Source organism: Heloderma suspectum, chromosome 5, assembly GCF_057233095.1.
Source record: "Heloderma suspectum isolate Gila_16-S chromosome 5, 16-S_ref, whole genome shotgun sequence".
Taxonomy (NCBI): Eukaryota; Metazoa; Chordata; class Lepidosauria; order Squamata; family Helodermatidae; genus Heloderma; species Heloderma suspectum.
The window spans coordinates 132,074,776-132,090,475 of record NC_139462.1 but is presented as its reverse complement, the minus strand read 5'-3'; the positions used below and the strand labels follow the sequence as shown (position 1 = coordinate 132,090,475).

The 15,700-nt window shown below is 40.7% G+C and overlaps 1 protein-coding gene across 5 annotated transcripts in view; it reads right to left on the bottom strand.

The window, feature by feature from the left end:
- Nucleotides 1-514: 514 nt before the first annotated feature.
- The window catches only part of YTHDC1 (YTH N6-methyladenosine RNA binding protein C1), a 32,311-nt gene continuing 17,125 nt past the window's right edge, over nucleotides 515-15,700 (bottom strand). For 4 of the 5 annotated variants that reach the window (XM_084857505.1, XM_084857507.1, XM_084857506.1 and 1 more), the window contains 11 exons: nucleotides 15,174-15,268; nucleotides 14,457-14,565; nucleotides 14,258-14,375; nucleotides 12,230-12,314; nucleotides 11,114-11,280; nucleotides 8,788-8,870; nucleotides 8,051-8,087; nucleotides 7,929-7,968; nucleotides 7,774-7,836; nucleotides 3,609-3,743; nucleotides 515-1,490 (listed from right to left, as the gene is read on the bottom strand). In XM_084857505.1, the coding sequence (XP_084713631.1) occupies nucleotides 1,272-1,490; nucleotides 3,609-3,743; nucleotides 7,774-7,836; nucleotides 7,929-7,968; nucleotides 8,051-8,087; nucleotides 8,788-8,870; nucleotides 11,114-11,280; nucleotides 12,230-12,314; nucleotides 14,258-14,375; nucleotides 14,457-14,565; nucleotides 15,174-15,268 (1,151 nt within the window). In that variant the 3' untranslated portion in view covers nucleotides 515-1,271. Of the gene's footprint in view, nucleotides 1,491-3,608; nucleotides 3,744-3,938; nucleotides 4,079-7,773; nucleotides 7,837-7,928; nucleotides 7,969-8,050; nucleotides 8,088-8,787; nucleotides 8,871-11,113; nucleotides 11,281-12,229; nucleotides 12,315-14,257; nucleotides 14,376-14,456; nucleotides 14,566-15,173; nucleotides 15,269-15,700 lie in introns of all 5 variants that reach the window. The other variant, XR_014792231.1, reaches the window with a different exon arrangement.

Below are 15,700 nucleotides of genomic sequence, written 5' to 3'. Positions count from 1 at the left end.
TCATGTTTTCTTACCTCTCAAGCCTTGCACCAGCCTGGCTTTTGGCTGCAATCCTATGAATACTTTGATCATTGAACACGCTGGGGCTTACCTTTGAGTGAACTTTCATAGGAACACACCGTTAATCACATTTTTATCAACTCTTACCATCTCACTCCCTTGCTTATCGCAAGGTCTCCTATTCCTACCATTTTTTTCTTTTCCTAAGTGGTTCTCAAGCTTTATACTTTTAGGGAACCCTTTTGACACTGATTTATGTGCCAAGAAACACCTGGATATCCATCACAAAACCTTAGTGTATTGAAATGTATTCTGGAATTCAAATTCAGTTTATGTGGGGGATTTTAAGGGCTCTGAGGTATCACCATGGCCTCATTTGGAGTGAAGGAGCAATTTAGAAAACTCCAGCAATATGTTGAGGAAGCTACTGAGCCTAAAGCGACATTTTCAAATCAATACTTTGTTGCTTTTCTTTCAAAACTCAGAAGCTATAAAGCATGAAATTCCATGGAACTTGACTGTTACCAGTTTATTATTAAAAAAAAGTAGCAATGTAGAATACAGCAATATTTGTGCTCACACACACAGGTACGTGGTGGACATTCTAAACAATGTGGACATTGTAGGAGAAATACGGGAGCAGGAGAGGCAATTAGACAACAGCATTGACCAAAATGCCACCAGAACAAAGGAACACTCTTTTTAAAAGGTTAAAAATTAGATATCAATATCATCTTAATATTGCTTTCATTATTGAACAAGCTTGACTCTTACAGAAGGTAAAAAAAACCCAACAACCAGAAAAACCAAGAGGTGGCTGCTCCAACACTGCCCTACAGCCACACCATCACACTCAGTATTTGCATACTTGATAGCAGCATTTCCCCCCCCACAGAATCATGTAAAAACTACATGTAAGAAAACATCAGAGCAAAAATATTATGGCAGTTACCAATTGGTATTCAAAGAGACAAATGATTAAATTACTGTTAACATAAACACATAGGGATAATCTATCTACATTCCTTAAACTGTTTTTGCAAAACTGCTCAAATGAAACTAATCAACTCAACGATCAAGCTTTGCATGTATTTTTTGGCTGATAGGGTTTTCCAGTTCACAGCTTACTGCATGCTTGGAACAAAGAGGGTCAATTATAAATCCTTCTACACAATAAGGTAGGTTGACAGAGGAAAATAAAAGTTTACTACCTGTAAACACACAAATATACAAGCCTTTGCTTCTTTAAGTGACTGTAGTTTCACAATACATTATCTTCTGTATCTTCCTCGTTCTCCTCTGTCTCTGTCCCGATCACATATTCGCTCTCTCTCCCTCTCCCTGCCCCGATCCCGATCCCGGTCTCTCCTGGTGTCTCGGGGTCGATCCCGCTCACGATCCCGCTCTCTTTCTCGGGGCCTGCTTCTTCGGCCACTGACCACTGCTTGCGTTCGACGTAGAAAGTCATCTACCCTCATGTCATAGTCATGCTATGGGGAGACAGAACAATGTTATGTATCACCTAATTTAACAGCCACAAATCTCTCTATGCCCAAGTTCGGGCTAGACATTTTAGGGCCCTGAAGACTCCACAAGGCTATCTGGGCTGAGGGCCCCCTCATGATCCTAATCTGAAGAAAAACTGAAACAGATACGAAAAGAAAAGTGGAATGCCCAATGCAGACATTGACTTCTGAATGTCCACATTAATACAGAGTGGGTCTGCAGCATCCTCAAATAGATTCAACACACGTCTAGAGCAGTGGTCTCCTAATGTTTTTGATCATGCACCTCTATCAGTGAAAGATTTTTGAGCACGCACCCCCAATATATGTATATTTATTTATAATTATATACATGTAGATTATAAAACACACACACACAAATTAAACAGGATGAGATAAAGATGAAATAAACAATATTTTTAAAATAAATTTTTATTTTATTTATTAACGGTACAAAAAACCCTTTTGCTCTCACTTAAAAAAATTATTAATGTAATCTGTAAATCCGCTTAACTGTGCACAGGTCATTGCTATATGCTGATGATCGAGTGAGGGCACCACTGTCAACTTGCAAGGAGGGGAAAGGCGTGCTTGGCTGGGCTCCTGCCTGCACCGGACCCCTGGTCACCAGCCCTGGACCCTGCACAGAGTCCCCACTCCTTGGCAGATTGGTAGCTTGGCCTGGGCTGTTAACCCTTCCTGCTCTCCTTTGGCAGGATGGAAGCTGGGAGGAAAGTGCCCACTTCCTTCTCAGCTTTGAAAGGAGAGTGGGAAGGGTTAATCTCCTTCCTGCTTTCCTTCAGCCGCCGCCACCAGTGCCGCCACCCTCCTTGTGCACAATGGCAGCTCCTAGGAGCAGCAGGAGGCAGTTCATGCACCCCAGTGGATCGTCTTGCGCACCCCACTTTGGAGACCACTGCTCTAGAGTATAATCCCTCACTTTACAGGCATCTATTAACTCACACCTCATGAATAGTTCCCACATTTTTCAAACGATATCTAGTTTTAGCAATTAAAGGAGACCCACATGTATTCAACTAGAAGTCATCTCTCAAATGAAGGGTCTAGCTTGCTCCATGCGGGATCCAGTTCAAAGTGCTAGTGCTTACTTTTAAAGCCCTATATCACGTGGATCTGACACACCCAAGGAAACACCTTCTCCAGTACATCCCCTCCCCATCCCCTCAGACCTTCTGCCCAAATCCTGTTGTGCATTTCTTCTTTGGTACAAATGAAATCAATCAGGGAACAGAGCAGGCTATTTTCAGTGGTGGCCCCATGCTTTCGAATTCTCTGCCTCAAGAGACACCCTGTCTTCTTTTGTCTTGTTTATACTAACAAAAAAACCTTCTTGTTGCAATTCTGTCAGTTTATATGCATTTGATTTGGCTGGCTGTTTATGTTTACTGTAATTTTATTTTAACTTTGGTATAAAGTCAAAATTTCAGTAGCTGATGTTTATTATACTATATTTGCTAGTAGTGGCAATTGTTTTCATGCTGTAAATTACTTGGATGCATTGCACAGAATGAAACTCAAACTGTATAAAAATAAAAGGATCAAGGCTTGGTAAAAAAAAGCTATCACTTGATTTTGCTTTTAAAAATTCAAATAAAATTAAACAAACACAGACAGAAATATCCCCCTCCATCCATTATCGCTATGTAGACAGAACAGGGATCATGAACTTGACACCAATCCCACGTGATTAACCACGGAAGCCGGGAGTGCATATATGGAACTAAGCAGGCCCTTCAGTGTCAGGAATAAGCCCATACTCCACAGGAACTTGTTCAGCAGTAAGAATAGATTGTTATTCCTAAGGCAGAATCCAAACAGACCCCTAAATCTCAACAAGCACAGAAGCATGTGTGAACATGGAAAGGGGGTTGCTGATGGGCACAAGCAACAGCTCTGCTGAAATCTACATGGAGATTTCACTTTTCAGTCTTATGCTGCTTCATCATTTCCACATTCTAGTCTTTATTTAGATACAGATGGCAGTTTTGAAATAGGGTGTTTGTGAGCCTAACCCGAACAAGCATCCGGGTTTGTCTGTTTTCCTTACTTAGTATACTTTAAAGGCCCTCAGGGCACACTTACCACTCGCTTATCCCTATATCGTGCATCATGTGGTATGGGATGGTGTCCTGAGTAAGGAGGGTGAGCCTGTGGAGGAGGAGCATGGTGCTGGTAATAAGGGTGATGGGGAGGCTGTTCCATACCTGGGTAAGGAGGCTAAAGAGAAACATTAGTTTGTTATTCTGATAGTTTCCCATCCTTAGAACAAACAAGCCTCAACAGAGAAGAGTAATTCAACATCTGAATGCTATTATAATTAATAAAGAACTTCAAAAGATGGTGCTTCACTGGGATGGTATGTCAGAACGTTCTTGTGATTAAAACATAGCCAAATGTGCACCTAATACCCACATTTTCACAACTGGAGTCAGGAATAGGCTGCAGTGATCAGCAATGTTTTGTATGGGGTGCTCCCAGACAGACAGCTCCTAGTGCTACCAGTCAAAAGACATTATGCGGCTATTCTGTCTTTCCCTCCTTAATCGATTTTTCTGTGATAAGATGAAAGAAGCAGTGGGAAAACATAGGAAGATTACAACTGGAGGACAACAATATCCAGACCCCCCGTAAAATTCTGTGAATGCAGCAGGGCGATTGCACTTTAATAAAAGCCTTGTCTGGAAGCACTGCATAACACATAATACCTTATGGAGAATTAAACTGGTAGTAAGAATATTCACTGTGCTCCACAATAGGGGTGAGCAACAGATGGCCCCTGCTGCTCCTTGGGGAGCCCCATGCTGTTGTTGCACTGCTAACATTCACAAGAATGTCAAAAAAAAAATGGTGGCTTACCACTACAGAGTGGTAAATAGGTCACATTTAGCTTGTTTTTAAGCTAAATCTTACCTACTTACTGCTGGGTAGCAGGTTGAGCTATCATTTTTTTTTTGCCACCACTGGCACCCTGTGGAATTCTGCAGGTGCCAACAGCAGGAGTGCATCCTGCAGGGGGTCCAGAGCAGGCAAAAATGCCCCCCAGACCCACCCAAAGTTGCCCACTCCTGCTCTACAAGGTTAAGATAAAAGGATGCCAGTATGCTAGGCAGGGTATTTCTTAATGGGGTCGGTATTGTTGTACTATCAAGAAAATCCACTCTACAATGCTACAACCCTCCTCAACATACATACATTTCCTTTGAGAGCTGAATGTGAAAAAAACAGGTGGCAGGATGGATCTGCACAGAATTCATGGTTTGACAGCATCTTACATAATGCACTACTAGAGATGTGAAAGCCAGGGGAAGGAAAAACAAAAAAAATCCAGGGGTACACACTTTTAAAACAGGAAATCTGGGGAAATATATTTTTGCTTTGGACAGAAATATTTTAAAAGCACTCTTAAGACTGTATCGTTATAGCTGAGTCATGCTGTTGTAAATCTCAAAATCTGCTGCAAAATTAGCGATGACAGCATCACTACAACGTTCAATTGAATTAATGAACAAGCAACACTCTTTGGACTTGCAAAAAGACTTAGGATGTTGGAAAAGTACTTCCAAATGCTACAGAGTAGTCTACCAAGTATGTTGTGCCTGCAAAATGATGACAAGGACTTTGTACAACTCATCCTCAAGCCTTCTCTTGCATTTCCCTTGCCTCAGATTCCTGAAATTCCAGGCTGAAATCCTATACCCATTTACTTTTGAGTAAGCCCCACTGAACTCAACTGGACTCACTTCTGAATAGATCTGCATAGTATTGCACTGTCATACTATTAGACGTTATAAATATACCAGACGGTACATTACCTTCTATGTTCTACACAATATATTTCATAAAGCAGCACTAGAAAAATACTGGACATATCCCAATTTCCCTCCAAATTTATTCTCTCCATCCCCAGCATCAATATTTCCAGATATTTTACATCTTTATCACAACATGCCTGAGACCCTTTCTCTAGGCTAAGTGAGATGAAAGGCTGTAAAAGAAAATTAAACTTCAGAGCCTTGTATTCAAGGTCAAGATATTGTCCCACACTTTTCAATGCAGTTGTTTAGGGATATTCTATCATCGGACTAGACATTTATTTATGGTTAGCATATTATAGAGTAACTATAAAGTAACTGTATCAGAAGATCTACAAAAGGCTGATTCTCTCATTGTTTTCTCCAAGCACCGTTATACTTGTACGCAGAGACACATGCTTGAATGATGTTGGAGGAATGCTGCATGAGCAATGGAGTGCACGCGCCAGTCCACCCTGCAGTAGGTTCAGGCAGCAACTGTAGTGGAAGCTGGGTGGCTGCTTGTAAGTATACCGAGGGGGAAGCCAACACTTATGTGGAATTCTTCCAGCACAGGCATGCGATATATATGCGCGCGTGTATTAAGGAAAGCAAAAGGTGTTCTGTTATAGAGAAAAGTCCTTATTGACTGGACTTAAATTAGGTAACACACACTATGTGAAACATGCCCTTATCACCATTACTCTAAAACAGGGGACAACCTGGTGCCCTCCAGATGGTTTGGACTACAACTCCCATAATCCCTGATCATTAGCTTTGCTGGCTGGAGTTTATGGGAATTGCAGTCCTGAAAGTCTGGAGGGTACCAGGCTATCTACCTCTCTTCTAAATGGGTATCATACTGAACTTACTAATTAAAACTGCTGTGTTAGGAGTGCATTACCGAATCAACTGTCTGTACTAGGTTCTCTCAACTCAGTCCTTTTCTATCCATAAGCTTAAGATCAGGAAAAGTGATAGGGAGGACCTCACTAACAATATTAAATTGAGGCTCAAAGCCACAGCAAAACTGGGGAGCATTTTAACTTTTTAAAAATACGGTTAGTAGTCACATGCTGCAAATTCTCTATGATAATGATGTGGTTGTAAACAATGTGGTTTTGCCCCTACCCGGATAACCAATTCCAGAAGGTGGTGCTGGGGGATTATTGCTCTGTGCCTTCGTGGTTAGGCTATGGGATTCCTCTGGAGGTTATCCAGAGATATAGGCAGAGGTAATGAACTTGACCACACTCCGGGAGAGAGTGGAGGACAGAAAGGCCTGGCGTCCTACGGTCCATGGGGTCACGAAGAGTCGGACACGACTTAAGGCCTGAACAACAAAGGCTGAGGTATCGCGAATATGTGGATGACACCCAGCTCTATTTCTCCTTTTCATCAATTCCAGATGAGACAGTGGGTGTTCTGAATCAGTGCGTGGATGCCATAACGGTCTGGATGGGGGCCAATAAACTGAGACTCAATCCAGACAAGACAGAGGCACTGTTAGTGCATGGTTTGCCTGTCTGGATAAGTGGTGTCTAACCTGTTCTGGAGGGGGCTGCACTGACCCTAAATGATCAGGCTTGTAGTTTGGGGGTCCTCCTAGATCCAGCATCGTCACTGGAGTCATAGGTGGCCTCAGTGGCACAAAGCACCTTTTATCAGCTTAGGCCGAGATACCAGCCATGACTCTGATAAGATAGCATAGCTACAATTATCCATGCTCTGGTAGGCGCTCGTTTGGAGTACTGCAATGCATTATTCATGGGGCTGTCTTTCATAACTGTTGAGAAACTTTAGCTAGTCCAAAATAGGCAAAGACTGTTAACAGGGACAGGTTAATATAATGATTTTATGCCAGTGCTCTGTAATCTGCACTGGCTTCCAGTCTGTTTCTGGACCCAATTTAAAGGACTGGTAATAACCTTAAAACCCTAAATGGCCCGGGACCAGATTTCGTGAAGGATTTCCTATTTCCATATATACTTGCCCAGACCCAAAGATCATCTTCAGAAGCCCTCCTCTGGGTGCTCCAATAAATTAGGTGAGGTAGCTACAAAGGAGGGGGCCTTTTTCAGTGGTGGCATCCTGGTTCTGGAATGCCCTCCCCACACAGGCTCATGTGGCACCAACATTGTGGTCTTTTTGGCACGACACGAATATCTTGTTATTTACTCAGGCTTTTTAGTTCTTCAGTTTTGTTTTTAAACATGTCATTGTGTTTTTAGATCTTTACAATTCTGCTGGTTTTCACTCTGGTTTTTACTTGGGTTTTATTCTGTTTTAAACTTTTAAAGGTTTTACATTTAATCATGTTTTATTTTTGGGTTTTAACTTTTGTGAACAGCCCAGAATGCTTTCACTATTGGGTGGTGTAGAAATGTAGTAAAATAACACTAATAACACTAATACTACTAATAATAAAAAATAAAGAGGTGAAGAAAAATACAAACCATTCCTTGCCAGGGTGGTGGTGGCCCCATGTTGTGGAATTCTCTGACATAATCATTGTAGGACTAAAAACAAACACACACATGTACAGGAATGTCAAAACTAGAACATTTTGAAAGTATTTATAGCTACAACACATGAAAGAACATAGACTTACCCCATTTAAAAAGACATCTCTTCGGACTCCTGAAAATCGTCTGTTGGGAATAAGATTTGTTAATTGAAATGCAATTTCTACATTACAATAGCATAACATGAACAATATTAAACATCTCTTACCTGTCTACATCTTGGTATCTGGGATCCTTTAAGTACCCTGTTTAAAATCAAGGAGCATTATATATCATATTCACCACTACATGGCAACTTGGTCATAAAGTCACTAGCATCTTTATCTGAAGTATGCTGCTGCCTTGTCAAAGACTCATAAAGGAGTGATAATTCTGCTATTTCCAATGGTGGTTTTGGATATTTGTGAACATTTTAAATTTTTTAACATACCCAAATAGCGCAGACTCCAATAAAGATGCAGAAGTTGGTCTGTGAATGTTCAAACTCTCCATTTACCTTTCAGGGTAATTTTGTAACACTTTAAAGCATTGTGTGAAATTAAATGAAAGGTTTGTAAAACACACGAGACTCTTCAATATAATGTAGTTTGCATATTTAAACTAAACAACTTGACCCCAATGCTGATTTTTTTTAATGCATCTACATTACAGTTGTGTGTGAAGATGCCTATGTATTCACTCAAAGCATACAAGTAGGGAAAATTATATCTCTGTTCTAAGCTAGAAGTCAACCTATTGTGGTGGTCTTTCCAAGCAGATCACCTTGACCCCTCATGTATGCCATTAGATTCTCAAATTCAAAATTGTTAACTTGATCAGTCCTGAAGGCTTCTACTTGTCCTTAAATCCTTGTCTTAACCTTTACGTTCCCACATGAACTCAAGATTTTTTTTTAAACACACAAATCTGTACATTTGTGCAAATATATTTAAATAAGATATTAACCTGGTCTTTGGTGAAACTCAGGGGGATAATCAATCCTTGGTTTCTTTCTGCTGTTATGCATATCATAATCCTCTGGTCGACGCCTACATAAATTAGACAATAATTAAACATTTGTTTGGAGGAAAAAGCACCTTCCAAAGGAACAACAGGAACTGCCCCATGACGACTTTCTGGAGTTTTTGTTTCTGCATTTTCTAAGTCTAAGTGAGCTTCACAAAACTTGCCATACAATAATTTTTGGTATCAACATAAACAACGTATGCCCTTAACTGGCATTTTATGGTTGTGAAGTACCTTGGCTTTTTAACATGGAATTTGATCCAACACTCTTACACTTCAATCCTATGCCTGTTTATTTGGAAGCCCCATTGACTTCTACTTGTAACTTGTGCAACTGCTATAATGAAATTTCATCCTACAAGAATGAAGCCACACAATTTGTAAAGAGAATCTTACAAATTTGTCCTGAACCTCTAGATCAATTGTCTCACTTGGATTGTGAAAAATGTTATAAATGTCTCACATGCAGTCCCACCCACTTATATATATATACACACACACACACACACACACACACACACACACACACTGATTACTAGCCACAGAGCAAAAAAAGTGTACAATATGGTATATTTTAACATTGTTATATTATTAGGACTGGACCTAACAGAACATTTAAAATTCATGTTACTGGCTGAAATGTCTGTTTTGTTTTTTTGGAGTGGCTACTTTGGGTTGGTTCTTTGCTCACCATCAGTAGGCCCCCCCTCCAAATACACCATCAAAATTGCCAGTTTCTACAAAAGGGAAACAATACAGACCAGAGGCAATTATTCCTCCCTCTTCCCCAACTATAATTAATATCTATTATATTACCATTTTAAAAAACAGATTATCACAATTCTGAGCAAATAAAGCAACTGCATGTACAGCAAAAAAAAAATAGATTTAGAAAGTAAGAGCTGGTGTAAAGAATAAACATACCGCTTTCTTGTAGTTTTGAGTGTGCACTTACGACCGGTATAATATATGATAGTAACAGTTCATATAGTAGTCCAACTACTGACTTTAAGCTGAAAGCCACATACATAAATGGAGGCCCTGGCAGGCTTGAGAAGGTGTGATGGTTTATAATGTATAGTTTGCAGTCCATTGCAAAACCTTCACTCGTAAATACTTTATTGCACTGGAAACCTCTTAGGCTTAACTTCAAAAGCCATCTTGGTGCTCAGTCCTCTTATGCCCAAAGAAAGGGGGGTGCTGCCAGGAATCCTCCTACCTACAGGTTACAGTGTCCTTTTAAAAGCAAGGATATGGGGACTCGTTGGATATCTGTACCTACCACAGGATGTTTCCACAAACAGGAAACTTTAACCAAAAAGGTTTCAGCCCAAACCACACAGTCTTTAGCAGAAAAGCTTTAGATTTATCAGAAAGCAAAGTGGCTACACAGGGGTCGGGGAAACGTGTTGGATAGAAGGGCTTAAATCAGTCCTTTGCAAAGACTTCTCCAATTCTGTAACAAGATATACCCCCTCTTTTCTGGGGAATGTTGGTAAGTTCATAGAGCAGTGATCAATAACCATGGCGATCCTCTAAAACCACTTTTAAGTCCACAGGTGCTGCCAGCATCTGGAAAGGTTGTGTACACAGACACAGCAACAGCCATTCTTTTTGGTTTGTTGCCGGGTCTCCAAGGGCCACTTCCTCCCCCTTTGGAGAGAACCTACGGATTCCAGAAGCTCAGCAAGATGTAAGAGAATATTTGGTAATGGGCTTAACCACAGCACGGTGATACAATTTGAAACAGTCCCAAACACGCTCTTCTTGGACAGCAAAATATTATAAATATTTTATCCTCAAAATGAGGTGGTCATCTTCTGCAAAATTATAAGTGATCCTGATAAAAGTCCCATATTTGACAAGGCTTATCCAGAGATATACCTGAAAGAAAAGGCTTTTACAAAATATTAACACACTTTGGAACACACAGACTTGCTCTTCCTCCACCTAGCGTGCTCATAATAAATCTGCTTACCTACATTAACAGATCTGCATAATCTGTATGGAGATCTAGTGTAAACTAGATTTACAAGAACTTATTTTCTGCATAAGCAAAAGGTCCCCCTTTTTCCTCTTGAAAGTGACAAACTGGGGGAGGGGGGACAGTGTGAAATCCTCAATGAAGCCACAAACCCGTCCATGCAGCTTGATGTGAGGATTTTCTCTCTTCTTGATTGCAGGGAAAGCTTTTTGATGAATCACATTCCTCCATCACGTTATTCTGACACATGTGCCTATTATCAGTCCAAAGAACGTTTCTAACCTTCCCACATCTCGGAGTGGCTCTCGACGGGATGGCCGTCCTCTTGACCGGGGCTGCGAGTGCATTCTTCGCTTGTGCCGCATTTTATGAATGACTTGATACAAGTCAATACTTTCATCAGGAGGGAATAGAAGACAAAGCTGGGTTCCACATTCAAGCTCGATTTCCTGGAACAGTTAAACACTGATTTTATAAGATCATCAGAACACATCCATATTTTTCAGACCCAAATTTTTCAGCAAACCAGATGAATACAAGAAAGTTAATGTTGAATGACGTGATTTTACTCTAAGACATTAAACTATGTAAACAGTTCTGCTCACAGGAAATAAGAACGTCTAAAAACACTTATGATTTTAAGAAAATAGTTGTATCACCTACCTTAACCAACATGTGAAGCCCAGATCAAAAGCTCACTGGCACACATAAACAGTAGGTTAGGCAAGATTTTCATTTACCATTTTTAGGACATTTGATGATTTAGATAAAATAAGGATATTGTAACTTTACCTTACTAGCTATTGTACAGTCATATTTGCAGCATGCCAAATGATGTTACAGCTATTTGGAGGGTGGGGGGGTAAAAGCACACAGTGATGGTAAATACCCATGCTTGGTGAAATAAATCACCAGTTCACATGGGCTGTTTTTCACAGCACCTTACTTTGCAGTTCATAAAGCACAAGAAAGGTTCTTACATCAATCCGCAATTCCAACACAGTTCCGGATGGCTGTTGTATGTTTACTGATCTTGTTCTCTTATCTCCCCTCCCTCCTTCATTACTTGCGGGAGAAGAAGTTCTTATTTCTCCTTCACACCAGAGCTAATCCCAGAATTATAGCTCCTCTAGTTTCAAGGCACAAACGTGCCTAGAGTGATTTTTTTTAAAGGGACAGATTGCACTTTCAGTAAATGCTGTCATAGAAGATATTTTGCCATGCAACTTTTAACCAAGACGTTAGTCATTATCTAAGATCTCTTAACTTGGTTTAACAGTTTTGGCTACCCTTTCAAATGTGGGCAATACTATGAAATAAGATCCAAAAAAACGTATTCAGAAGATTTTAACCACTGAACTTAACATACTGAAGAGGAGTCAAAGACAATTGACAAACCTGTCCATCACGTCCAATCTTTACTGGCTTATGTTCATTCCAAGGATTGGTCAGGTGAGCAGATTTTGTGAATGGCAATTCACGCCTAAATGTATAAGTAACACGTAACACATTCTGTGCATTTGGTATTTCATGTAATCTCATGCAAAGATGCTTTTTTTAAGTATTATAACTAAGAATTTACAAAAAGATACAATGAACATTGTGAGCTAAAGATGGATTTGATCATCATCCCAGCACGGTTTGGAAGATAAATCTAGTTGGATTTGTAATATGAAGCATTACAGCCTCCAAAGTTCTTCTCTAGCTCAGATTGAGATTCAAGGCCTAGAAGTCCTTAATTAATCCTTCCTTTTGTACATCCCTGACATGCTTCCACCCACACCTCTCCAAGGCCCCCTTTTTAGGATTTCTGGTAGACAGAAAGGGGGATCTTTCTCTTACCCTCTCCCTTCCCTAATGTCTGGTATCCTGCTATGACCATACCAGATGCAAGAAGTGCTGGAAAAGTAACTTTTCCAGCACTACATCCATGTTAATAAGTGTTGGGAAACTGCATTACCCAGTAGTGCTCCTTGCCTCTGGCACACAAAGGCAAATGGGGGACGGGGGGGGGGGGAGAGAAAGGGAGCATAGATAGGAGATAGAGGGGGGAAACTACTGGACACCCATAGGAGGGGTTGGGGGAAGGATCAGATCGTATCACCCTCCTTCTGACATCAATAAGAAGCACAGCAGGGACTGAAACTGGCTCAGATTTGGGTTCAGAAAAACCAAGCTTTCTTCTGAATTTGGGGAAACAGGATCTTTATAGAATCCAATTTCAAGTCTAACTTGGGAGAACGTATCCATCACTATTTTGAACATCTCAAATGAAAGGCAAAATTAGGTTTGACATCCATAATGCAATATACAGTTATTTCATGACATAGGTACGTTTCTTTTCAGTGACACAGCAATCCAAATGAAAAAATTAACTAGAGACTGGGAGATGCAGGTAAACATCCAGTCCCTCCAGCCAAGCTGCTCCAGGTCCCTCTACTGCTGGTCTGAAAAACTAAGTCTCAGAGTTGTTTATTTGGCCCCATTAGGCCCAAGGAACCACTGGATTCTTCAGGTTCTAGAGCAGCCGTGATGGATTAAGATGAATGCGCACTGTGGAAAAATCCAGCTCTGTGTAAGATGTTTGGAGTTTTGCTGAATTTTGAGATTCAGCTGAAGTTAGACCTCAGCATTATGATTGATAGTGAGGACCAGATAACGATTTCGGCTGTCTAGCCACGGGAAGGCGGAGTGGGGGAGGAGGCTGCTGGACGACACGTAGGGTGTGTCGTGCCAGCATTTCTGCCTTCCCCGCCCTGGAACACCCCCCGGAATGCCCTGTTGTGGCTGCTCCGCGCTCCTCTTCTGAACAGGGAGCTCAGGGCTGTTCTGCGCTGCCTGTGAGGCAGTGCAAGGGGGGGGGGTCCTGGAAAATCAGATATCCTATCGCCGTCTAGTTGCTGACTAGCAGGCATAGGACTGCTCCCCCCATGGTTTTTATTAGTGACAACCTATCCCTCATTCCTACATCCCACAAACACAGCTTTAAGAATTATTACTCAATTTAAAACTAGATTTGAATGGAAATAACTATTTAGTACTAAATCCCATGTAGTTAGGAAAAAAGGTGCATTTTTAGTTTTAGAAAGTAAGAAGCTCTAGGTGGCTTAGGGCCAAACGTGAAGTTCCTTTGTGTGGAAAGCAACCACCTTTGGGCTTTAAAAATGTAGTAAGATGGGGGACAATTTTTTTATTGACATCAGAGTGTGGGGAGGCGAGGTTTTACCCTTCCCCTCCAGCTGTGATCCCAACGAGAATTGCACCCATGTGGCAATTAGTGTTACAAAGAAAGCCACTATTAGCCCTCTGCCTCAGTTACAAAAATATTCTGTACTCAAATGCCTCAGCAAAGGTGGCCTGTTTTGAGGATACACTTTGAGAGGCTTAGAATTTAAATCACCATTTTCAAATCACCACCCATTTTACCTGCATATCCAATCTATCTTAAACACGCCTCCCAGCATTTTTGCATTCATTCCTGCAGGCAGCACCCAATGTATGGGGGATCCTCCATGATGGGATTCAGAAGCAAGCCTTGCAAATCCTGGAAGAATCAAGACACTGTAATGAGGCCATATAACCAATTAACTTTGGGTTAACTCTGAATGCAAGTATTCTTATTTACCTTGGAATTTTCCACTTTCTCTCACAGAAAATATTAAGATAACACTCCTTGCTGATCTGAAGGCTGCATTGAGCTTTTTCTCATTGACTGGGAGGGTTGACCAGACACCCTGCAGACATGAACAGACACACAATTTACAAAACCAAAATGATCCAATAGATGAATCAGGAAGACCTTGCACTTACATCAGTGGCAGAACACATGTATAAGGTTCCAGTTTCAATCCCTGAAATCTTCAGTTAAAGGATCTGATAGTTGGTCTCAGAAATGTATCTCTTTAAGGCATTAGAGAGCTACTGCCAATGAAATTAGCCAACACTGGGCTAGGTGGACCACTGTATGACTAAGACAGCTTTATACGTTCATAAATGTCATTGCACCCAAGTCAAACATGCAGAGCAACGCAGACATAATCATCCATGGAGTTGTTTCCCCTTACCCACTAATACATTATGTTCAAAGCACTGGGGAAAATTTGACCATTTTAAATCATAATGTGGCGTTCCCCTTTCCTTCCAGAAGACACGTAGCACAGCGTAAGTAACAGAAATAAGATGGAATTGCTGAGATGCTAATTCTACTTCTCTGTAACAGAGATTGGGTCAGAGAGCCAATTAAAGGCTTGATAATTAAAGAACAGCCATTAACCCCATTCCATGCTCTGTATACAAGACTAACTTCACAGTGAAAATACTGTATAAATGGAATCTGGCATACCTTAGCTTTGGCAAGTGAGACATTTTCATGGTTGTTACTTTTGATAAGAAAAAATCTTGCATCTTGGAGAATGTATTTAAGTTTGCTAGTTTGGTCTGGAAGAAAAAACCAAGAAAGATAATTTTATTGGTATTTCGCCCTCCCCATAAGTAAACGTAAGACAAGCCCTAACTACTAATGTGGCACAACTAACCTATGCTTTAGTGAGGCTTATACTGGTTAAATTCCCTTTAAATAAATGGAAGCTATGTGATCAATCTTGAGGAATCGTGCCTTTTAAATCAGTAGCTCAATTCCACCTAATTCAGACTTGAAATTTGTGTCATAGCATGCACAATGCCAAGCTTTTAAAAGCAAAATAAATTATTTCAGGTAAAAGCCAAAGCAACATTAGTAATGTTCCGATAGATTTGTTTCTTGGCTTACAGGGGGCAAAACAAATAATCTTGACAAAACCACTAATATGCAAATTTATCTTTCAAACACCACCACTTCACTGCTTCTTTGTTCGCCAATTCACCAACAAA